The sequence below is a fragment of the Hemitrygon akajei genome, chromosome 12, assembly GCF_048418815.1.
Source record: "Hemitrygon akajei chromosome 12, sHemAka1.3, whole genome shotgun sequence".
NCBI lineage: Eukaryota > Metazoa > Chordata > Chondrichthyes > Myliobatiformes > Dasyatidae > Hemitrygon > Hemitrygon akajei.
The window spans coordinates 65,384,786-65,411,199 of NC_133135.1; the positions used below are offsets into that span (position 1 = coordinate 65,384,786).

A 26,414-nucleotide genomic window follows, 5' to 3' on the forward strand; every position below is an offset into this window, starting at 1 on the left:
AGGGGAGGCTGTTTTTTGTGATGTGTTCAGCTGTGCCACAACTCTGTCCAGATAGGATACTTTCTAAAGTGCATCGATAAAAATTGGTGTGGTTCAAATGGGATATGCCAAAGGACACAGAAGTGCTGAAGAGCTTGCTTGGCCAATGGCATTTACATGGTTCAATCATGGCAAATTCCTAGGAATTTGAAACTCTCAACCCTCTCAACATCACCATTGTTGATGTAAACAGAAACCTATGCATTCCTTCTTCCTGAAGTCAACGGCCAACTGTTTTTTCCTGTTTGCTGACATTGAGGGCAAGATTGTTGCCATGGCACCTTGCCACTAAGCTCCCTATCTCCTCTCTGTACCTCAGATCATCATTATATGAAATATAGTCCCGTATGGTGGTATCATCAGCAGAACCTGACCACACAGTCAAGTGTACAGGGAGTACAGTAAGGAGCTGAGGATGACAGGATAAGAGAGGAGCCAAAAAATGTTGATTGGGAACATCTGCTGGCGAACAAGTCCACATCTGACATGTGAGAGCTGTTTAAAAAACCAGATCAGAATTCAGACAACCTGGGACGACCCGACAGTTCCAAAATTTAGTCAAGAGAAAGGAAGCATATGTAAGGTTTTGGAAGCCAAAATCAGACTGCCCCCTTATAGAATATAAAGATAACATGAAAGTGCCCAAGCAGGTGATCAAGGCCAAATGTGGCCACATAATGTCCTTGGCAAGCAGGATGGAGAATCCCAAGGCATTTTATACACAAGAAAGAAAAGGATAACTAAAGGAGAGGGTCAGTCCACTCAAAGATAAGGAAGGGAATTTGTTCTCAAGAGTCAGAGCAACTGGGTGAGGTACTAAACAAGAAGGCATACAGGAGTGAAAAAATGGGCTGGTTGAATGGTGTTGTAACAACAATCTTGTACCAACCATCAGTATGACCAAGGAATTGATTGTCAACTTCAGGAAGGGAAACCTGGAAGAACAAACACTAGCTCTCATTGAGGGGTGAGCAGTTTCAAGTTACTGGGTGTCAATATCTATGAAGGTCTATCCTGGTCCCAAGATATTGATGCAATTATGAAGGTATACTAATGGTTATATTTCATTAGAAGCTTGAGGAAATTTGATATGTCACCAAAGATTTGCAATTTTCTACAGATGTAATATGAATAGCATTTTGACTGGTTGCTTCGCCATCTGGTATGAAGGTGCCAATGCAAAAGACTGGAAAAAGCTGCAGAGGGTTGTGAACTCCGCTAACTCCATTATGGGAACTAGCGTTCCAAAAATCAAGGACATCTTTGAAAGGCAATGCCTCAAGAAGGTGTTTTTCATTTAGGACTTTCACCATTGAAGACATGCCCCCTTCTCATTATTACCATTAGGGAAGAGGTAAAGGACCCTGGAGATACACACTCAACATTTCAGAAACAGATTCACCCCTCCATCATCATATTTTTGAATGGTCTATGAACCTATGAACACAACCTCACTATTCTGCACTTACTTATATTTTATATCTTTTATTGTAACATAATTTTTAATGTATTTTCATTGTACTACTGCCACAAAACAACAAACTTCACGACATACGTCAGTGATAATAAATCCGATCCTGATCTGAAAGAGTACTTTGTGTCAGTACTTACCAAGGTGAAGGATTTGGAGGATAATGAAAACAGAGTGGAGTAGTGCTGAGTCTTCTGAAAGCATTAAGGTGGACAGGCACAGTAAGCAACGCTTTTTGTTGGGAAGGTCATGCCTACAAATGTAATTGAAGTTTTTGAGGCAGTGACAGAAGAGGATGATGAAGTTATGGCAGTCGACATGATCTACATGAACTTTAGTAAGGCATTTGACAAGGACCTTCATGGTAGGTTGATTCAGAAGATAAAGATGCATGGGGACCAAAGTAATTTGTTAATTTTTAATCCGGAATTGGCTAGGAGTAGAAAGCTATTATTCTGGTTGGTGATCTGTGACCAGTAGTGGTCCATGAGGATTGGTGCTGGAACCTTTAATATACATGAATAATCTGAATAAAAATGTATATAAGTGGATTAAAAGGTTTGCAGATGGTGGCAAGATTGGTGGAGTTGTCAATAGTGGAAAGAACTATTAAAGCATAGAGCAGGATGTGGATCTGTTAGATATAGGAAAAGTGGCAGACGCAGTTTAATCCAGTCGAGTGGAAGGTATTACACTTTAGGAGGTCAAATGAAAGGTCCCTTAATAGCATTGAAGTATAGAAGGACTCTGGGGTTCAGGTCCAGCATTTATTTAAAATTGGTATCAAGTGGATAATTTGGTAAAGAAGGCATATGACCATAAGACATAGCAGAAATAGGCCATTTGGCCCATCAAGTCTGCTCCACCATTATATCATGGCTGATTTATTATCCCTCTCAACCCCAATCTTCTGCCTTCACCTCATAACTTTTGATGCTTCTACTATTTAACAACCTATCAACCTCTGCTTTAACTATACCCAATGACTTGGCACCCACAGCTGAATGTGACAATGAATTCCACAGATTCATCACCCTCTGGCTAAGGAAATTCCCCATCTGTTCGAGAAGGATGCCTTTTTATTCTGCGGTGTTGCCCCCGGTCCTAGATTCCCCCACTATAGGAAACATCCTCCCTGTGTCTATTCTATCTAGGCCTTTCAATAATTGGTAGGTTCAAGTGAGATCCCCCTCATTATTCTAAACTCCAGCAAGTACAAGCCCAGAGCCATCAAACACTCCTCATATATTAACCCTTTCATTCCCGGGGTCATTCTTGGAACCACCTCTGGACCCTCTCCACTTAAATTTTCTTAGATAAGGGCCAAAACTGTAATGGTAAGTGTGTTGTATAAGAGTAACAAAACCATGCTGCAGCTACAGAAAGCTTCAGTTTGGCCATATTTAAAGTATTGCATGCAGCTCTAATCGTCCCATTATAAGAAGAATGTGGAAACAGTGAAGGGTGCAGAAGAGGTTTATCAGGATGCCACCTGGATTAGAAGGTATGAGCTAGAGGAGAGGAAAGATTAGATTAATTTAGGCTGTCTTCTCCAAAGCATCAGAGGCTAAGGGGAGACCAGATAGAGTCGTAGACTGGGTAGATTGAGAACATGCTTCTGAAGTTAGAATGGTGAGTTTAAAGGCAGTAAGTTTTATTTTTTAAGCCAAGAGTGGCAGATGTCTAGAATAGACTACCCAGTGGTAGTAGCACAAGCAGGCAGTTTGATAGAGTTTAAAAGGTTTTTAGATTGAAATGCAAATATGAAGGGAATGTTAGAATATATATGATACAAAGGAGGAGGAAATTTAGAATAAATTTGTCTCAAGATCACAACATTGCAGGCAAATGGCCTGCCCCATGCTATAGTATTCTGTGTAATCCACTATCTTAATTCTGATATCCCCTAAAATACCTAAATCATGTAACGATCAAATATTTTGAAATATGCAGGTTTACACATCAGCTGGGTTATCAAAAGGCAAAGGATTAATAAGTATTGTTTGATAAAAACAACAGCTGTTCCTCCAGTGATTCGAAGCTTCCATGGGCTATACAGCAGACAGCATGCCTTCATCCAGTGACATGGATAGGAATCATATCCTTTCAAAGTAAATTACGAATTTACACTTCAAAATCCCACACTTAATCCCAGAAACCTAAAATCATCTGCTACTGTGATGGAATTAAGAACTTGCTTTTAGAGGAGTATTTATCATTTTTACTATATATTCCTGCCAAATGACCCAACAGTAGCACACATGGTAACAGGATTATGATTGCTATGATTATTTTTCCCACTGGAGTAATCAGCAGTCACTATTTAAATTCGGAGACATATCAAATTCTGGTAATAGGAAGAAAGGCAGACAATGCTGTAGCTAAATGCAAGTAAAGTAAAAGAATATGCACTCAGATTAACTACTGACCTTGGCATCATGTGTGGTGTTGATTCTGTAGTGGTAAACTCGCCCCTCATAGCGCAGAGATATGGATAGCTGTCCTGGACTACTTTCACTTTCTCGGACAAGAAAGCTTCCATTGATAAGGCTGCTAAGCAGGTACTCAGCAGCACTGCGTGAGACAGGACCATGGTACCAGGAATGCTTTTCCAGACTATTTACAGGTGTAATATAATTGCTGGGGACCCATCCTTGGCCATTCTTTGAGCGCACCTCACACCATTCACCATTCTGGTTATAGCACAGCACACGCAGCTTTTCACCTGTTAAATTAGTAACAAAAATCTGATGAAACACTCAAGTGACTTCCTGGATCCCTAATAATTTGTGCCATTCTTCTGAAGAAATCTTTAAAAAAATAGAGGAAATTTAATTCCCATCATGTGCCTTTAGTCTTAATATCTTTGTATTATAAAACTTGCAGCTGATTGATTCAGCCTTTTGTAAATCATAATGTAAATCTGCATATCAACATCACATACCTTTCAGTAGTCCTGGCACTTCCTTGGCAAAAATAAAGGAAATAACTGCTATCAATTTATGGAGAAAACTGTAAAAAGTTGCTCTTTGTCTAGAGGTTGATCAAATAGGTGCTATGATAATAAGCTAATTAGATGTTCCCTTCTTCCATCATCCATCTGACCTGGTGCTCAACAACATGACTTCACTTCTTGCCCTTAGTAAATCTATCCTTATTGGGCTTGTTTTTTAGCTCCAGAAGATGACCATTATAAAGAGCTTACCCATTGGAAGTAATTTTCTGCAATGTTGAACATCAAAATCTAATCTCCACATTAAAAAAATCCACTTTTGTTAAAAATCATCCCGTTCTCTTCATTCATCGCAAATTTCATGTCGAAGTTGTGAGCAACAATTGCAAAACTCAAGTGGTCTGAGGTTACGTGGACCAGGGAGATGTTATTTATCCTCTAGAAATACCTAATAAAATTGCCAACACTACTTTTAGAGCATTGTGACTATCAAACACACTGCACCATTTCTATAACTTGACTGGGTATGGAAGTCTCTTTGATCTGTAGAGTCTAATCAAATAGAACATCCAAATATAAAATTATCTCTCCACAATGAAATGAAAATCCAAAAATCAGATCCCAAGTGACAGAGCTCTAGAATTAGGCACAAATATAGATGAAAAAATGGCATGCTCAATCCTGAAATAAGTAGGTATTTCCAGCTGCTGATGAAGTTTACATCTTATCAATCTCAGCTATATTTAAATTCTGATCACCAAAATCTACATCAAATACTTAAACCAGTCAACCCCTTTCACTACTGGATTGACCTTGTTGCTGATTTTGCTGTATGTGTCTTGCTATCCACACTTGGAACCAAGATAAGCAATGGTTCCAAATTTGTCCGATACCTTATATCTGCAAAGAAAACATGCTGGATGACAGCTTCTTAGGCTTGATATTCTCATGGTGGTTCTTGTGTGCAGCATGAGGCTCACCTCATTGGGTAAATGGGGCATGAGTGTGCCCTCAAAACTGCTGGGAAAACCTTTGACATGCAGCAAAGCCATGCCACAATTTTACCATCAAAATTGTTAACACTAGCATTCATAATCATTCAACGATTAAAAAATGAAAGCACAAATTATTATATCAAAAAAAGCCTCATCATTGGAAATAGTATTGCAGATACCTTTCTTTCCAGCGGCTGTAAAATTTCCATTCAAACAAACTGGTCTGCAGTATCCATGCACAGGCTTTGTAAATACATTTCCCCAATTTAAATGCTGGGGAATTTCAGCCAACTCATCTTATGTGCAATGACAAATTCACTTCCAGAAATTTGTCAGCAACTTTTATATTTGAATATTGAAGAAAAATCTAAAATCTGCTGGTATGTTCTCTTGGGAACTGCTTGCATTTTAACTAGCAAGCCCCAGGCCTGCATATTTTCAGTTGCTATATCCAAAATGAAAGGCACTGTTAAATGAAGATGTTTGCATATATAGGTTTCTGTCAACTAGCTCAAGATGCAATTCACTGCAGTGGTTCTGCTCATACCTGCAGTGAGAAACTGATGACTCAATCCACCCAAACCTCAAATATAATTTAGAACACTGATCTATAATCTATTTTATTGTTATACAATTAGTTTAAAACTGCTGTCCTGCCTCAAATAAATATGAATTATTTATACGGTGACCAATGGCAACCCACAAGTCCTAAACAAATTTGAGTCATCTTGCATTAAGTATTGAAAGACTGCAGTTTTTATAATATACCTGAACATCACCAACAGCAGGATACTAGCATGGAGTGCTCCCAAATACTTTAACATATTAATTTTATAGTTAATCGTTGAAAATTAACTGAAAATTAATTTGCACAGCATTTGAGCTAACCATGTTTGGAATGGCCAAATGATTGTATGAAGCAACCATAATACAGTAGATTCCAGTTAACTGGGATACATCGAAACCAGTACATTTTGGCCTAATTAAGTGGCTGCCCAATTAGCTAAAGTTTCATGGAAATTGTTAAAAGGTATATATGAAAAAAGACAACTACTATTTAACTAAGTAACAAATTATTTAAATGAAAAACTGAATATTTAGAACATTATCAATACAACTACAGTATTAGTTCCTAATAATTATCAACAGCTTCTGGTTTAAAATGGTACTGGTGAAGCACAGCGAAAATTTGCTGGTGGCAAAAGTAACTATTAATTACTTTATTCATCACACTTTCTCAAAAATGATCATTGCAATCAATATCCTGTAACATCCCTTTTGGAGGAGTTTTTGAACTGCTTTTTGTGGTCTGAACTAAAATCATGATGGTGCAGGATGGTTGCAGCTTGGCATATACAGGCCGAATTGAGACAGTGGAGCTCGGGCCCGAGAGTGGGGAATGAGCCAATGTTTGGCTGTTGGAGCTGACTTGGAAGCTATTCAAAGCAACAGAACCAAGGTGAAGAAGAGTCAACGTGGCGGGACATGGGCCCTAATGCGAAGGACAAGCAGAAGCTTTGGTTTAGTGTCAAGCAAAATTGGAAAGGTTGAGTATGGGTTGAATTGAGGCAGCAGAGCCCAGGCCCAAGAGCATATTGAAGCAGCATGGCCCAAGAGCATATTGAAGCAGCATGGCCCAGGTCTGAGAGTGAGGATTAACTTGCCGTTTGGCCATTTTAAGTGCCAGGCCAGAGGAGTGGGATGATCCAGTGTTCTACTCACCTCTGTGCTGAACTGAGACTGTGGCCTGAAAGTATCAGGCTCCAGGATCAGCTGCTGTGATAACTAGCTTCATGGCTGTGAACTCATTTTTGTGAATTGCAGTTCTGAGTGTTACTTGCTTACTTTTATTGTTTGCACGATCTGTTTTTCCTGCACATTGGGTGTTTAATGGGCTTTTCTTTATAAATGGGTTCAATGGGGTTTCTTTGCTTTGTGGCTGCCTGCAAGGACATGAAGTTATATATAGTAAACCTACTTCAAAGTACAAAACATATTTATTATTATCAAAGAATGCATAAATTCTACAATCTTGATATTTGTTTGCTTACAGGCAGTCACAAAGCAAGAAACCAGAAAAAAACCAATTTAAAATAATTTCAATTAATAAATTTTTTTTAAAAAACACGTTGATTAATCCGGAGTGTTGCAATGTTCTTTTGATTGACTGTAAATTAACAAAATCAGCAGACACCTAGTGTAGATAATGGACTGCCTTCATACAATCCTTTCACTGATTGCATCTTCCAAATCTTCATTTTCATTTCAATATTCAAGTGGATTGTAGATACTTACGAATACTTGGTAGCTCCTAACTTGTTGAAATAGTGAAACTACTTCATTTTCACTCCCAGCCGTTTCTGGCATATCCAAGCCCGAATGCTTGAAAACTCAGTAAGCAAAACAGTTCTGAATTGTTTTTCTGCTTATTACTCACCAACTATCAGCGACAAAAAACACTGCTTTCTAAACACATGCAAGTGACGATATTTAAAAACTGTTCACTCTGAGCACAGTGTAGTGTCTAATGGCCATGTAAGTGCACATGACTGACGCTTGTTAAAAGCTAATCAGCTGCAGTCCACTGCTCCAATTAAGCAGTATAGTGTCCGAAATAAAGGGAATCCCAGCTATTTTCTTCATTAGATTTTGTTTTCTTAAGAGTTGGCCCAAATAAGCAGCTGCCCCAATTAACCAATGGCCCAATTAACCAAAATCCATTGTATTTGCTCTGTTATATAACAGGAAATAATATAATTTCCATATCATTGTTTTTAGTGGCCTGATCTGTCATCTCTTTCAACTCTACAACCTTTCAGATCATGTAATTCTGGTTTCACACACATTCCCCACTTGTCATCACTCAATCATTGACAACCACCAAGGCCCGAGGCTTTAAAAAATCTTTCCTCTTCCACTCTCTCAAAGGTTTAAGTCACACTTTAAAGTGCATCTCTTTGGCCAGACCTGCTGTCAGGCTTGTAGCATGTTAACTTTTTTCCAGATAATTATCCTATAAAGTTTTTTTTTACTGTGTAAAGTTTCTTACAGGAATGTGTTTTATTGACACATTTCCCCTTCTAGAGAGTTCCATGGGCTTAAAAATGAGATGCCTCAATGACAGTGAAGAGTGGCTGGTGCTTGTGCATTTTTTAAAATGGGTGATGATTTCACAGCATCTGCCTCACGATGCAGAAGTTAGCCTCAAATCATGCAGGAGTTGATGGAAAAAGATTTCTACTTACCTTTAGTTATGCTTAGTGTGTTATCACCACTTGCAACAAAGTCATAAAGTGCAACAAATAGATTAGGATCACTTTCAGCAGCTCCAAGGAGGTTTTCCTTTGAACTCCACCTCACTGCTTCATTCAACGTCTGAGAATCAATGTCAGAACCAAATGGACGGTGCAAAGCTTCTGTAAAGAGAGATTAAACCTCATGAGTAACGTACAAACAAGCACATCAATAATATTTTATATATTCTTTTATGAGTTGGTGAGTGGGTGTCAGTAAAATAGCCAATAAGTCCCTGGACAGATTGTCAACAACACTGATCTAACTGTGGATTCACAGATAGGCCAGAAAGGTAAAAGGCAAATTTCCTTCCCTGAAAATGATTAGTAAATGGATGAGTTTTAATTTCAATAATTGGCTATTTCGTTGTCAGATTTATTTAATTACCTCAGTTTAAGTTCTATTATTGGTTCGTTTTAAACTCATGACTTCAGTTATTTGGATATCAATCTATTCACATACCATTATATCACTGTACCCAAAGAAGATGAAATGAGTGCAGTAACGTTAAGCATTTGAGAATTGATAAAAATCAGACAAAACAACTTTTCAAGACTTAATGCCCAGTGCCATGGCAAATTGTCCTTATCATGTGATATGAATAAATGTAAATTTTGTATTTGCATGCACTAATTTAAAATTAACCAAAACCTTCGAAAGATATCTTTTAAACACTTAACAAGCAGCACGTTAGCATTTAACTTTTCTATTTTCCTATCAAAATATCCAAATCACTTATCACAGTACCTAGTGAAAATGCACTAACAAAAACAGTAAACTTTTATAAAGATAAAGATATCAAGACAAAGTAAGTCCAAGTATGAAATACATAGTGTGTGGACGAGGATGCATAGTATTAAAAGAGGCTTTTGTGCTCTTATGATTTGATAAATATTATTAATGTATGGCAGAAACAAAACACACTTTCTTGTCATAAAGTGGAATTAAAAATAATATAGCTCAATATACAGGAGAGCATGACTAATAGGGGTGCAAGAGCATTAGGCTTTTACAAATTACGGTGTATTTTGACCTTATTTTGTCTGAAAATGTAAAGCAGCATGAAATGAATGCAAAGTAACCTGAGGATTATATTTGATTCTGGAGTAACACCTCAGAAATACTTGTATTGGATCTCCTTGAGTAGTGCTTCTAGATAGAAGATTGAATGCATTTTTGGACAAGTTTGTCTCTATATTTTGAAAATCGAAATTCTATTCGGGGCATTTCCAGATCCTTTACTTGCACCAGCTCCCTGCCACATGTCCAGAAACATAAGCAACTTTTTTCCTCTAACCTCTGCTCGGGATTTTAAGACAGTTAAAACAAGGTATGAGCCAACTATATCTTGTACAACTGCTAATAATGTGAAATAAGTCAAAGAAACAAAATGGTGACAAGAACAAATAAGTAGAATTCCAACAAACTGCTGTAGTTGAAGAACTAGCCTTCACATCCAAAAAGCTTCTTTGCAGTTAGACACAATAAAATTGTATCATCAATATACTGTATACAATCTTGTAACTTTTATTCATTGGTGACAAAAATGATATTACAGAAGTAAATCAGTGCTAAAACTGATTCAAATTCAGGCAGAAGACACACTTAGCATTTCAAAATTTTGGTCAGTTCTGTCTCAGGATTCAGTTAAGATCTGTGTACAGCTTTAGCCAAGCATCTTTAAGGAGATTGTGAAAATATGACAACGCATTAATTTCTGTTGAACATGATCTCATTATCAATACAATTATAAATTTTGCAATATTTCCCTATCTCATTTAATTTATCAGCATCTCTTGCCCCTCTCCTAATTAGAGAAACAAATATCTGAAGAGGTAATCCCTCTCAAAAGGAATACTTAATGATCATATCATATAATATGTCCAACAATTAATACGTAATACTAGAAAAATCAGAACTATCACTAAATATTAAACAGTCTCCCACTTGACACATTTACTTATTATTTAGTTCAGCTTTACTGTTATTGTTAAGTTCAAGTGAACATGTGCCAATTACAAATCTAATTTATACTAATACTGGTGAATAAAGAAAACTACTGCATACTGGAATAAAGAAACTGCACTTTTACATCAATTTCCTCATAACATACCTTCAATGTTATAGAACTCAGAAGGAGAGGGTAGGGGCTCAGTCGCAGCCTCAATGAAAGAGCAGTTCATTCCACGCCTATCTTTTTCAAAACTACTGGACGGCAGCAGCACTGCACCAGAACTCATCTTTGTTTTATCTATCAACAATGAAGCTCCTTTTCAAGTTCCACAGTTAAAGACATTCTCTTGCAGCACTTTGGAGTCCAATTTTGTCACAGCTGTGTGGGTGTAAGATTCTAAAGAATCTACGGAAAGAATTTGGGGCTGGTCAATTCCTATCCTAATGGATCGTGGAGGTTACTGCCACATGAGAAAATAGACATGTCGAAACAGTTTCCATTTTGCATATAAATCCCTGCCACCTAACTAAATTAGCTATTCATAGGGAACATTCCTCAGTACATAGTCACAAAATAGTGAAGAATCATATTTCCAAGGAAATATACATAATGAACCCTTTCAGACTTAGCTTGTCAGTCACCAATGAAAAAACCAAATTCAATTGTTTCTCTTTCCTTCCTTTTATATATTACCTATATGGGAGCAAAGATAGAAAAGTTCATGCTTTGTGAACCTTTTGCTCTTTCAGACAATTAAGTGTATTGCTTTTTATGAAGAAACAAATGTCTTTACATAACAACTTTCCCAGATTGAGATGCTTTGCATTCATATACTGTAAATGCTGTTGAAACAGCCAATGAAGAAAAGTTTGTAGCCAAATAAATGCAAACTATTTTGAATAACTTGATAGCAACCATATAGTTTTAATTTTCTCCCCTCTCCTTTTACTGCAGATCAGGGAAGGTACTATCACAACTCTGTTGGCTCCAGAATGATATTGATTCTGAAAGTACTGAAGAGGGCCCTGGGCAATGTTCTCACTCAAAGATCAAAGTAAATTTATTATCAAAGTATAGGCATGTCACAATATACAAGACTAAGATTCATTTTCTTGTGGGCATACACAGTAAATCCAATAACCATAATGGAATCAGTGAAAGCCCACATCAAAAGGATGGACAACCAGTGTGCAAAAGATTACAAACTGCGCAAAAACAAAATGAAAGAAAATAATAAATAAATACGTAAGTAAGCAAGCAATAAATATCGAGAACATGAGATTGAGAGACCTTGAAAGTGAATCCATAGCTTGTGAGAACATTTCAATAATGGGGCAAGTGAAGTTGAATGAAGTTATCCCCTGTGGTTCATGAACATGATGATTGAGGGGTAATAACCTGGTGGCGTGGGCCCTGAGGCTCCTGTACCTCTTTCTGATGGCAGCAGCGAGAAGAAAGTATGACCTAGGCAGTGAGGGTCCCTGATGATGCTGTTTTCCTGCGGTAATACCCCATGTAGCTGCACTCAATGATGAGGAGGGCTTTGCCTGTAACTGGCTGGGCCTTATCCATTATTTTTTTTGTAGGATTTTCTGTTCAAGGACATTAATGTTTCCATACCAGGCTGTGATGCAGTCGGTCAATATACACTCCACCACACATCTATAGGTTGTCAAAGTTTTAGATGTCATGCCAAATCTTCACAAGCTCCTAAGGAAGTAGAGGAGCACTCAATTACAAGTGCATGTTATTTCTTCATAATTATCTCACCATTTTGGGCTTCCACCTGATGAATTTCATTTGTCTATACTCAAATATCCTGAATCTCCTTGTAATATGATTTCAAAATTACATAGTCTGAGACTTCATCAAAACCAGATTAATAGTAAGGATTGCACTCATTCTTACTACTTTTGCCCTCTTTATTTAATAAATAACTGCTTATATTTTAAGAAATATTTCACCCTTTGTCTTGTACATTTACATCATCAATAACTTTTCACATGAAGCTGCATATGCCACCACACAGCTTTTCCTCCACACGTAAGGTCTTCCACATGTACGGTCAGAAGCAAATCCTACCCATTTAGCACTGTCAGCACTTTGAGTTTCTGCTTCCAAGTTACAAATCCAAACTATTTGAAGAAAACAGTGTATTATACAGATCCATCACCGACCTCGTGAAAACATGATCAAATCCTTTACAGTCTAAAACAACACTCATTAAACAAACTGTTTCCTGTCTGTCAAGCATACATCATCAATCTTGCTCTGTTGTGTGATTCCAACATAGAAGTCACAAAAGTCCAGTCCAGAGATTTTGGTCAAGTATTGATCCAGGCTGAGTAGTTGTTTAGTAATACACTGTAAAAGATGCCATCTTCTAAATGAAATATTAAACTATATTTGACTTCTGGTCCTCTACTTTCTGAGGAGACCGAAGACAGCTGGACTATGCTATACTCACATCATTCTATGGATGCACAGATGAGAGCATCCTAACATGCTACATCACTGCATGGAATAGAAACTACACTGCAGCACACAGGAAGGCTCTACAATGGTTAGTCAAAACTGCCCAATGCATCACCGGCACCAGACTACCTGCCATGAAGGATTTATATACAGGAAGGTGCTAGAAAAGGGCCAGGAACATCATGAAGAATCATACCCATCCTGCTCGTGGGCTGCTTGTCCTACTCCCATCAGAGGATTGCCCTTTTTGTGTTATTCTTGTGATCGTTGTCTTATTGTGTACTTGTGCTGCATCTGACCTGGAGTAACAATTATTTTGTTCTCTTTTACACCTGTTTACTGGAAATGACATTAAAAACTTAACAATCCCCCAAATCCTTTCAGCATGTGCACTTTACTTCTAGAGGTGAGAATACATTCGACCTGGTTTATACCATCATTCTTGGTACTTACTAAACTGCTCCTCCTCTCCAATTATCTGTTATGCTAAGAGCAACCACAGCATTATATGACTGTTTTGAAAACATGGACTGGAGCACGTTCAGTGAGGTAGCTACTAATGATCATCACATTAAAATCAATGGATAAGTGAGATCTGCCACTGGCTACAGAGAGAAGTCATTTGAAGATGTCACTATTATTAAACACATCTACATGAGAGCAAACCAAAGCCATGGCTGACAGCAGAGGTATGAGTAATGCTGAGAGAGCGGGATGCTGCTTTTAGATCAGGGGATAAGACACCTCTCAAGTCAGCAAGAGGTGTGCTGTCCCGCACCATCGGGAATGCAAAATGGGATTATTCACAGAGAATATGCACCCATTTCTGTGACACCAGAGACACAAGATTCATATGGCAGAGGATTCAGACCACAAAAGACTGAATCCTGTATACAATCATGCGTCAGCAGCATGAACAGCAGCGTGCTGAGCACACACAGCCCTGGGGAGTGCCGGTGGTCCGGTGATCATTGTGATGGAGCTAGAGATGTTTCTACCAATGTAGATTGACTGTGGCCTTTCTGGCAAGAAGTCCAGGAGCCATTTATAGAGATGGGTGTTGAAGACAGTTTACCCAGCAGCACTCTGTGGTTCTCTTCCTGAGAGGCTGAATGTCTTTTGTGCTTGGTTTGATGCTCAGAACCATGTGCCACCAAGGAAGGCCCCTCTTCCCCAGCAAACCCCCCCCCCCCCGAAGAGCAAGCACTCTGTCTGGCAGCAGCTTGATGTGAGGAAAGCCCTAGCCAGCGTCAATCCACATAAAGCAGCGGGATCTGATGATATATCTGGCCTGGTGCTGAGGAACTATGCAGACCAGCTAACAAAGGATCTAACAGACATCTTCAACATCTCTCTGTCTCTCTGGAACAGTCTGATGTCCCTTCAGGTTTCAAGATGGCCACCAGTGCCCAGGAGAACAGCAGTAACCTGCATCAACGGCTACTGTCCAGTGGAACTGAACTCAACAATAATGAAGTACTTTGAGTGGCTGGTTATGGATGCATTAAATCCCATCTTCCTGCTATATTGGACCCTTTTCCAGTTTGCTTATTGCTCAAATTAGTCTATTGATGATGCCCTAGCCTCTGTACTTTACTCTGCCCTGTCCCACCTGGAAGATGGTGCCTTATGCCAGGATGTTGTTTACTGACTTCAACTCAGCATTCAATACAATCATACCTCAGAAGCTGCTGAGCAAACTGTCCTCCCACAGTCAACCTACGTTGGTAGAAACATCTCTAGCTCCATCACACTGATCACCGGCACTCCCCAGAACTGTGTGCTCAGCCCACTGCTGTTCATGCTGCTGATGCATGACTGTATGGCGATCTCCAGTTCAACCCGAATCATCAAGTTTGCTGATAACACAACAGTGGTTGGCCTCATCAATAACAACGACAGGACGGTGTACAAAGACAAGGTAGTGAGTTTGGTAAAATTGTCCCAGCACAACAACTTCAGTCTCAATGTGGACAACTGTCACGCAGAGAGATGATTGCGGACTGTACATAGACCGCTCCTCCATGAAGAGAGTTAAGAGCACCAAGTTCTGGGAATGAACATAACAAATGATCTAACCTGGTCACTCAACACCACCTTGTTGGTCATGAAAGCACAGCAACTTCTACACTTCCTGAGGAAGTTGAGGCGAGTGAAGCCCCATCCTGTAATTTTAACCAATTTTTATAGGAGCACTACTGAGAGTATACTGACCAATGCATCACCATCTGGTATGGAAATTGCAAGGACTGTTGAGAGGATCATTGAGTTTTCTCTTCCACCCATTAGAGATATTTATCAGGAGCACTGTGTACACAGGGCTTGCAGCATTGTCAGTGATTCCTCCCATCCATACAACAATCTCCTTGATCCCATACCATCAGACATATGGTACCATAGCACTGGGACAAAACTGTTAGGATGGGAAACAGCTTCTCCTCCCAGGCTGTAATACTACTGAACTCCTTGCCACCATTCAGGTCTCATCACATATGAAGCACCAGTAGCGTAATACTGTTGAGTTTTTAAACTTGTATTGTATATGGACCTTATTATTTGTTAATTTGCTTGTACCTGAGTTATATGTACTGTGCTGTGCACCTTGGTCTGGAGAAATGTTGTCTCTTTTGGCAGTATACAGTGTACAATTAAAAAACAATAAACTTGAACAATCTTGAATGTAAAATACCTTAATTAGAATCAGTTTTAATATCATGGCATAGGGTCATGAAATCTGTTGTCTTACAGCAGTAGTACATTACAATACATAATAATTTAAAAATCTATAAATTACAATAAGTATATATAAAAATAAATTAAATGAGTAGCTCAAAAAGAGGAAAAAATAGTGAGGTAGTGTTCAATTGTCCATTCAGAAATCTGATAGTGAAGGGGAAGAAGCTGTTCCTGAAATGCTGTGTCTCTCTTCAGGCTCTTGTATGTTCTCAAAGTAGCAATGGGGTAAGGGAATGTCCTGTGTGAAGGGGGTCCTTAATAATGGATGCCACCTTTTTGAGTTATCACCATTTGAAGGTGTCCTTGATGCTGGGGAAGCTAGTGCCCATGATGGAGCTGGCTGAGGTTTCAACTTTCTGCAGCTTTTTCCAATCCTGTGCACTGGCCCCTCCATACCAGATGGGTTAGAATGCTCTCCATTGTACATCTGCAGAAATTTGTGAGTATCTTTGGTAACATACCAAGTCTCCTCAAACTCCTAATGAATATAACTAGTACTGTGCCTTCTTTGTAATTGCATCAGTATTTTGGGCCCAGGATGGATCTTATGTTGACACCTAGGAACTTGAAACTGCTCACTCTTTCTAACCTTTCTAAGGTGCCACACATTTTAATTCCACGTCCCATTCCCATTCTGATATGTCTATCCATGACCTCCTCTACTGTCAAGATGAAGCCACACTCAGGCTGGAGGAACAAAACCTTATATTCCGTCTGGGTAGCCTCCAACCTGATGGCATGAATGCCCCCTCCCCTTCTTACCCCATCCCTTATTTATCTATCTATTTATTTTTCCCTTTTTTCTTTTCTCTCTGTCGCTCTCACAATCACTCCTTGCCTGCTCTCCATCTCCCTCTGGTGCTCCTCTCCCCTTTTTTCTTTTCCTAGGCCTCCCATCCCATGATCCTTTCCCTTCTCCAGCTCTATATCCCTCTTACCAATCAACTTTCCAGCTCTTAGCTTCCCCCTCCTGTCTTCTCCTATCATTTCAGATCTCCCCCTCCGACTTTCAAATTTCTTACCATCTCTTCTTCCAGTTAGTCCTAACAAAGAGTCTCAGCCCAAAACGTCGACTGTATTTCTTCCTATAAATGCTGCCAGGCCTGCTGCATTCTACCAGCATTTTGTGCGTGTCACTCTTTCTACTGTTGATCCCTTGATGAGGACTGGTATGTGTTCCCTTGACTTCCCGTTTCTGAAGTCCACAATCAAATATTCTGTCTTACTGACATTGAGTGCAAGGTTGTTGCTGCATCGCCGCTCAGTCAGCTGATCTACCTCACTCCTGTACTCCTTCTCACCACCATATGAAATCCTGCCATCAACAGATGTCTCATCGGCAAATTTATAGATGGCATTTGAGCTGTGCCTAGCCACATTTTTTGGGTGTAGAGAGAAGAGAGCAGTGGACTAAACATGTATCCCTGAAGTGTGCCTGTGTTTATTGTCAGCAACGAGGAGATGCAAGACACAATTTAAGAATGGGAGGATCTTGAAATATCCTAACCATTTAGATCACAGGTTCCTCTATATTACAGTGGTTTATATGGGTCCTTAATAGTACAACTGAAGCTAAACTTGCAGTATACTGTACTTCAATAGCTTTGAATCAACTTGGAACATCCTAATACTATATTTGATGCCCATAAATGCACGTTTGTTCTTTCATTCCATACTATTATTTTCTCATTTGTACCAACAAATGCATTTTTAAATCCCAAGCAAAAGAAAATCTGCAGATGCTGGAAATCTGAGCAACACACACAATCCTGTTGAAGGGTTTCGGCCTGAAGCATCAACTGTAATTTTTTCCATAGATGTTGCCTGGCCTGCTGAGTTCCTCCAGCACGTTGTGTGTTGCTGAATGCATTTTTAAACATGCTTTCAGTGAGGTAGATCTCCAAGTAACCCTAAAGAGCAATAAGAAATCCATGTACCTGTTCCTTTTGATTTCTTGATCACAAAATAAATTTGTTGTTTTCTACATTTAATAAATAACTTAACGGTGTGTGCAATGGATATATCTCAGTACTAATTAAGACAAGTTTACATGTTTTTTTTTCTTTTTGTATTGTCAGCATTATTGGTGGAATCAACACATAACATTTTTAATATCAGAGTTACATGAACTACTGGCTCAAGATCCCAATCAACATGTGTACACAGCAATTTGGCTCTTCAAGCCACTGAGGACTGCAAAGTTGTTGCTACTCAGGAGCCAGCAAGAATTTCCAATTAGACAATGAAAATGTCATTTCTATAACCTATGTTCTATATGTTTAGACAGGTGCACAAATGAGAGAGAAATACAAGGATGTGGGCATAAGGAATTGCTTAGTTTGCCATTTGATTACCAATTTATTTGGTTCAGCACCACAGTGTGGGTTGGAAGGGCCTGTTCCTGTGTTGTATTGTTCTCTGTTCTATGTTCTAATCCTAAACACAAATCAATTTAATTCCCTTTCTTTCTTTAAATCACACAGTGCACTCAAGATCAAGATTCTATTAGGCTGAAGTTAATTCAATTGAAATAATTGTTGCTTATTTTGACAGACAGTCCATTCGCACCATTCAGTCCATTCTGAGATTTCAACTCTCAAACTTTTCTATCAAACATGTCAATGAAATGAGAATCTATTCAACAAGAGGCTTGTTACATAACATTCAAAGAATTAACTCACAGCATTCAAATTGTGTCTTCTGAACCTTCTAATTGAACCTATACAATATTATTCAGTTTAGCACTAATTGCACTGCAGTAGATACGAATGAGAAGCTGCAAAATTTGGTTATAATCTCATAGAGCACTCACTAATTTTAAATGGAGTAGTTTAGTTATTTAAATTGCCAGGACGCAGTACCAAACAGCTGGGTAGTACTAATTAGTCTTTTGCACACTTTTATAACCTGGGTGTGCCAATAACATCCAGAACAAGATTTACTTACTTTCTTAAAGCAGAAAAACCCAAGAGATAGTGATTGGTATTTCACACCAAGGGTTTAGATAGATTAAAGGGAAAAACTAAGTAAACGTTCAGACCCTAACACACAATCAACCTCATCTTGATTTTAGACTTTTGCAGAGCTGTGAATTATGAGCCTTTTATACTGGATTTTTTTTCATTCTCAAAACTTGTACAAACCTACTAATACTGTCCTTCTTGAAATGACTTTCAATTTCAAATAAGTAAACCCAGCAAACTGCATAACTATATCATGAGAGAAGCATCACCATCAAAGCTGATCCTGACTTTACTTTGGAATAACCACATTTTCTAACAAGGATTATTATTAGGCCAACCAATTGTGATTACCAGAAAAGAGAGAAGGTAGCATTAGCTATATTTTTTAAGTGGCTCCAACCAATTGTCTGTTCACCAATCATAATTCTGGGTTACAGCATTACTCAGTTCCTTGCAGTAGTTAGGCCAAAAATGAATAATATTGAGAACTGAGCTAGAGTGACTAATCAAGGCAGTGATTGATTGAAGACAAATTATTTTTCAGCAGCTGAAGATTGCCTATCATCTCTGATCTTTATTCATTTAGAAGCAGTCATGTTCATTGATGAGTATATACCGAAAAATTTAGATCAACTTGTTGTTCCTTAGGTGAATGAGCAGTTTATTCTTACATGATTCAAGACAGATTTCAGTTTAAAACAGACAAATAGCACTTGGCCACACAGATGAAAAGCAAAAAGTCTCCCAAGAGAAGCTAACTAACCTCACTGACAGTCAAAATATATAACCAAAATCTTGAGGGTTCATTCATAACCACCAATGTTAGAGGACCAAAAAGATCATCTTTCACAATTCCCCTAAATATTTCACCATTCACAAGGTATAATCGAGGCATATGATTGCTCAGTATCTGCTTTGACAAATGAAGATAGCTCAAGATTCTGAAACCTCTTTCTTAGCAAAACTGTTGGTGTACGTACACCAAAAGAACTGCAGGAATCCAAAGGAGTGGCTTTGTTACATTCTTAAGATCAATTTGGATAGATGTTGCATGCTAAGTTATCACAACTAGACATATCCTAGGCATCTAAATACAAAATAACATACGCCAAGAGCTTTGAGCTTTTTAAATCAAGCAGATAAAATTTACTTCTGCATATCAGACAATCAAAAAAAAAGTGTGGCAAGATTTCTATTAATACTTAAAACTTTGAAGGATCATTATTATTCATTGCTCAAGCTCACAAATTGAGGATTGTCCCATAGATCATTGCACTGGATATCTGCAAATAGAAGGAAGCATCAACACAGGCTACACAAAATGTTAAAGGACGAAATGACAAGGGTGGGTAAGTGATAAAGTAAAAAGGAGAAAATTCTCAATACTGGTTAATTGGGTCTTCGGTTAATCACAGCAGCTGATTATTTGGAACAACTCTTAAAGACACAAACAAATCGAGAAAATAGATGGGATTACCTCTGTTTATTTGGGACACTGTGCCAATTAATTGGGGCAGGAGACCGTTAACCAAACATTTTCTAACCTACGTCTGCCGTGTGCACTTGTGTGGCTGTTAGACACTATATCGTGCTTAGAGCGAAGAGTTTTTAAATTGCATCACTTGTGTGTTTATGTTCAGAACGCAGTGATTTTGTCACTGATAGTCGGTGAGAAATAAGCAGCAAGAAACTGCTCATTGCAGTTTCAAGCATTCAGTTCAGGCTTGGAGATGCTAGAAAGGGCCAGGAGTGAAAATGACATTCTGTAATAATCAGTAAACCAATTGTTTGGAATCAAATGAGTTAGTCCAGTGTCTCAGGGCCGGGTATGTCTACACCAATACCACCCATGCATTTGTACTCCTTCTCTGCCACTTGTCACACCCCCCTCCCAGAGTGCTCCACCCTTGCCATTCCCAGTATCCATTGTCCCACCAGATTTGCATTCTCTCTCTCTGCTTCACGTTGACAAATACAGTACTGCGCAAAAGTCTTAGGCACCCTAGAAGTCAATCAAAAGTTTCAAAGTACATTTATTATCAAAGAATGTATAAATTATACAACCTTGAGATGTGCTTGCTTCCAGGCAGTCACGAAGCAAGAAACCCGTAAAAACCCAATTTTAAAAACATAAAGACCAACGCACAATGTGCAGAGAAAGGGGGAAAAACCTTACAAATCATGCAAACAATAAAAGTGAACAACAATATTCCAAACCAAAATGAATCCATAGATCCGAACCCCAGAGCAGTCCGGTGCGGGCCCAAAAGCTCAGTATTAGTCCATCATATTAGTGAGTACTGAGCCCAGAAGCCAGGACAGTGCTCATAGCCTGAGTGCCATGGAGAGAGCAGTGAAGACTGCGGGACAGCGAGTCAAATCGGCTCTTGCCTCTGATCCCAACACCCTGTCTTTGCAGTCTGTCTGGGCCAGTATCCAAACTGCGTATCATACCTTACACTAGGACCTGGCCACCACTGCAGCAAAAGGTTCTGAGCACAGACCATGGCGCCCAGCAACTTGCTCTGGGCCCAGATTTCTCGACCTGGCTCGAACAGTTCTTCATTTTTCTAAATTGGCTCAGCACCCAAAGCATTCCAACTCTACACCTAGGCCAGTTGTACGGGCATGGGAACTCCTCTGCCTCGACTTCTCTCTGAATAACTCACTCAATCTGCATCGATTCTACAACATACCAGCACAGTTCATCCCTGGAATTCACTTTGCCTTTGTTCGCCTCTTCATTGTTTGCAGTAACAATTTACCACAATTTACTTCAGAAAAGGTGTTATTAGTAATATTTTTAATTGAATGTCTTGCCTCAATCAGCTTCTGTACCTCATATCAGGTCCATGAAAAGCAAGCAGTGGAATCCAATTTTGCTACTACATGAACATAGTTAAACTAATGATTGGAGGTTATTAATGGTGAATGAACAGTTCAATAGCTTAACAGCAACTAATAACATCATATTGTGAGTGGAAATACAACCGTTTAAAATACTAACTATGGAACCAACCACAAACAAATCATCAATGACAAAGAAAGGAATGCAAACAGGTATAAAAATTTTGAATAAAGAATTTTTAGACCCTTTCTTACACTTCATTGAACGGAAACAACACTACATTTTATCATAGTAAAATACCCCCGACTGAATGTTAAGCACAGGAATAAAAATCACAATTCTAAAAAATTTAGATGCTCAAGTATCTTTTACCTCCTCTGCAAAAAGGAAAATAAAAGGGCCCCGCTCCAGCAAGATCACACAACATGAGTTTCCAGTACATTATTTCACAACCAAATTGGGCATAGATTCCCAATGTTTATAGACGTTTTATGCTTTCGAAGCAAATCTCGAAGAGTCTAATGTTTTTTAAATGAGCTGGCCATTTCAACTGAGCAAAATCCCCTTGATCGTCAAGACTATCTGAACTTCTCCTCAGTAAAAATCATGGAACTGGACTATCTACAAGTCTATATTTAGGCTGCCTAAGCACTACTTCCTGCTACTTTAATGGCCTACCCGGGTTGGCGCCACCATCTAACAATGTAGTCTTTCACTGCCTTCAACAGCTGGTCACAGCCTGATGCAATAATGACACCATATGTCTCAGCTACTACAACCAGACCCAGGCATCTTACAGCAGCTAACAACTGATAACCCCTCAATTGGGCTATTCACTTAAATTCTCAGAGGCCCTCACTCTACCCAGCTGCTAAGGACAAATGTAAGATTTTACAGTAGCCCTTTGGTCATATGTTCATTTTATTTTTAGTATGAGAAGCTGTGCTTGAAAACATTATACACATCATTTAAAAGGTCACTTATAAAATTTAGGTAAATAGCATTCATTATCTCTGATTCAGGTTGAACAAAGACCTGTTAACATTACAATAAAATAAGAATGGCTCAACCCGTAATTGCAATTTGTCTCTTAAGAACTCAATGTGCAAAGAACTTTACAGATTTTAACATTCTTAACTAATATCCAAAGCTAAGAAATATGAATCCCAACATGGAGCACACAAAGTTTATTTGCAATACCAAGTTCTGAATATTATGGGCATTCTCACAACTGTACCCTACATCAGCTGTTGAAATAGGGTTGATGTTGTATCATTAGTTCAGCTATAGTGGTGTTAAAATCTTGACTTGCTTTTGGGACTGTCAGCTATGTTCAGTCAACAAACTAGTAGCAATGAGATGTCAACTTTTGTTTCAAAAGTAGCAAAACAATGGACATATTCTTTTGATTTAACACATACCATTTGCTCATCTAGACATACTATTTGTTTACATGTCAATTTTGTCTGGTAGCCAGAAACATGTCAAGCCTATTTCTTTAAATCTACAATTCTGACCAACAGCTTTGGTTTTGTACATTGTCAAATCACAAATAGAACTGTTTTTTCACCCCAGTATTGTATAACCCAGATCTATTAACGATTCTTATGAACATCTTTGCGTCTGAACCATGAAGACAATGATAGGTCTAGATTCAACTTTGGAGACACTACAGACTGCAGGTGCCAGTATCTACAGCAATAAACATAGTGCTGAAGATATTCAGAAAGACAGACAGCATCTGTGGAAAGAAATAGACAGTCAATGTTTCAGGTCAAGTCCCTTAATCCAGACAAAAAGACAGAGGTGAGATGACAGTACAAAAAGGTGAAAGAATGGATGAAGCAAGGTCCAGGTTATGTACTCCATAATATTCTAATCTGTGGAGAATAAGTGTACTTCAGCCACAACAAGATCAGGGGAAGGCTTCCCTCTCCAAGCACTGTACTGCAGTTTCTCAGTTAAAGGTCTGTTTGAGAAGCCAAGGTCATAACCCAAAACAAGATATCCACAACAGCAATGCCAACTTGCACAAACACAATATAATGTGGCCCGTACACACGGAAGCTACAGGGGTGAAGAGGTCAATTTAAAGAGGATGCACTAAAAGAAAATGTGTACCGTTAACATCACATTCTGCACAAGGCCACAGATTCACACAATGTAATCCAGTATGCTGATGGCGCAGAACAAGCCCTGCTCAGAATATCTTTGACAGGTAGCAAGGCCACATTTCCAGCATTGTTGAAAAATAAACAAAAATGCAGACATTGGAAATCAGAAATAAAAACAGAAAAGAACGGTGAATTTATTAATTGACCTTGTGCAATCAAGTGGATCTTTGTGCAAATCTATGTGGAATTACTGGGCAAATGACTGGTACTACAGGGTAACAGTAGCATATGGGGAATAGCACAACAAACTGGAACAACACATAATGTGCTACTGGAGGAACTCAGCGGGTCGTGCACCCTCTGTAGGAGGAAAGAAATTATCAATATTTCAGGCCAAAGCTTGCATCAGCAAGGTAGACCCAGTTAAAGATCCTTGGTTCGGTGGTAAGAAATGGTCTTTAGATCAGGGAAGATGAAGAGCATCATGTCAAATGTGGCCTATTTATAACCTCTTGTACAATTTATGTCCTCATGGAACAATTTCAAACTTCAATGTTTTACATCCCAACACACCTCTGATGTTACTAATAATCATCTGTAACTTTAGAAACAAATCAGTCTTTTTGGTTTGATAATTTTGTCGCATTCGTGTTTATGCGTTAAGTAATGTTAGCATTTCAGTGTCTAATAAATGTTTATCCAAATCTTGAACACAATATACAGGGATCAGCAATTTCTTCACGTTATTAATACAAAACCTAAAATAAAACTTCATAAATGCCACAAATCTGAAATTTTAAAAAAAGAGATATACTCCACAGGACAGCATTGGTGCTGACAGAAATGCTTAATAAGGATTTTTCTTTAAAATTAGTACTGATTTGAAATCTAAAGATAAAGATCTAAATTGACAGATAAATTAAATAGAAGGGAAGTAAAGAGACGCAATGATACTAGGAGCAGTGGAGATTGGCTGAGGGAGAGGAGTGAGGGCTTATTAATTGTAGTTGCATCTATGAAAAAGTTCTGGAAATCTGAAGAGAATAGGCTGCTATTTGAAATATCTAGCTATTTATGCAGCATCTATAATTAAATTACAGACTGATGGCTCTTCATTAGAAGGATCAGTTTTGATGCACACTGCAAAGAGTAGTTGTCTACAGTTGTTGAATTCTGAATTCAATATCGAGATCTCAGAGCTATAACCTGCTCAGTTTAGTTGTTACTCAAGTGTATGTTGACCTTCAAAGGAACAGAGCAATAAGTCAGAATGGTTTGGGATAGAAAATTGAAGTGATAGACAATTGGAAGCCCAGGGTCACCCTTGCAAACCGAAAATCCAAAGCAGCCCCTCAATCCCCAACATTACTGTGCACGTTGAAACCAGGACACTACATTGAAAGGTACACAAATGAACCACTTGTTCATCCAGAAGTAATGTTCAGAATCCTGCTTGGTCTGAAGTGAAGCAAATAGGTAAGCATTTGCATGGAAAAGTGCCATGAGAAGTGTTGATGGAAACTGGTGAAGGGAATGATCCCTTTGGAACTCTCAAAAGTGAGGCGTAGGAAAATCATTTTAAAGATGACAGAAATTAAGTAGTAGAATCTGTTTAACATCCTGTGGAGCAGAATGAAAGGGGCTGAGAGAAGTCCATGAAATCTATTATCTGGATTGGGGAGCATGCCCTATCAGAATAGGTTGAGTGAATTTGGCCTTTTCTCCTTTGAGCCACAGAGGATGAGAGGTGACCTGATAGAGGTGTATAAGATGACGAGAGGCATTGACCGTGTGGATAGTCAGAGGCTTTTTCCCAGGGCTGAAAATGACTAACACGAGAGGGCACAGTTTTAAGGTGCTTAGAAGTAGGTACAGAGGAGATGTCAAGGGCAAGTTGTTGTTGTTTTTATGCAAAGAATGGTATGTGGAATGGGTTGTCAGCGACAGTGGTGGAGGCGGATATGGTGGAGTCTTTTTAAGAGACTCCTAGATAGGTACATGGAGCTTAGAGAAATAGAAGGCGATGGGTAACCCTAGATAATTTCTAAAATAATACATGTTCAGCATGGCATCGTGGGCCGAAGGGCATGTACTGTGCTGTAGTTTCTAAATTGGACAGATGCAGTTTATGACTAGGTTGGAGGGGAAATCAAAGTCAAGGAAAAAGACAACATCCTGAAAACGCTGGTGTATGTCATGAACAGAACAGACACAGCGAAGCCAGTGAAATTGGAGAAAGGAATGCAATCTTTCTGGGAAGCAGGGTAAGAGGTGGGTCATCAAGACAGCTTTGATTTCAGATATTCAGCAGAAGTATTAGTCACTGAGCTAACCCAAGAAGGAGAAATCAGGAAGAGAAGAGAAAAGTCAGAGCCAGACCATGTTGAATTGGCAGCGAAGATGACTAAACACGTGAGTTCTGTTGACGACAGGGAAGCAAGATTAATAGAATGCTTGTATTCATGAAGAGTTCCCATGGCAATAACTTGGACTTGTTGGGTGAGCAGAGATGAAGGTGGTGTTGTTGAGGGCGATAAATTCAGTAAAATGAAGGATAGTGTTAGTGGTGGAA

General features: G+C 38.8%; 1 protein-coding gene across 7 annotated transcripts in view; it reads right to left on the reverse strand.

Annotated features, from left to right (window-relative positions):
• The window catches only part of abl2 (c-abl oncogene 2, non-receptor tyrosine kinase), a 129,614-nt gene that overhangs the window by 25,176 nt on the left and 78,024 nt on the right, over window positions 1–26,414 (reverse strand). For 4 of the 7 annotated variants that reach the window (XM_073063314.1, XM_073063316.1, XM_073063315.1 and 1 more), the window contains exons 2-3: window positions 8,704–8,874; window positions 3,940–4,235 (exon numbers count right to left, since the gene is read on the reverse strand). In XM_073063314.1, the coding sequence (XP_072919415.1) occupies window positions 3,940–4,235; window positions 8,704–8,874 (467 nt within the window). Of the gene's footprint in view, window positions 1–3,939; window positions 4,236–8,703; window positions 8,875–10,865; window positions 11,018–22,100; window positions 22,181–26,414 lie in introns of those variants that run through there. The other 3 variants (XM_073063317.1, XM_073063312.1, XM_073063313.1) reach the window with 2 other exon arrangements.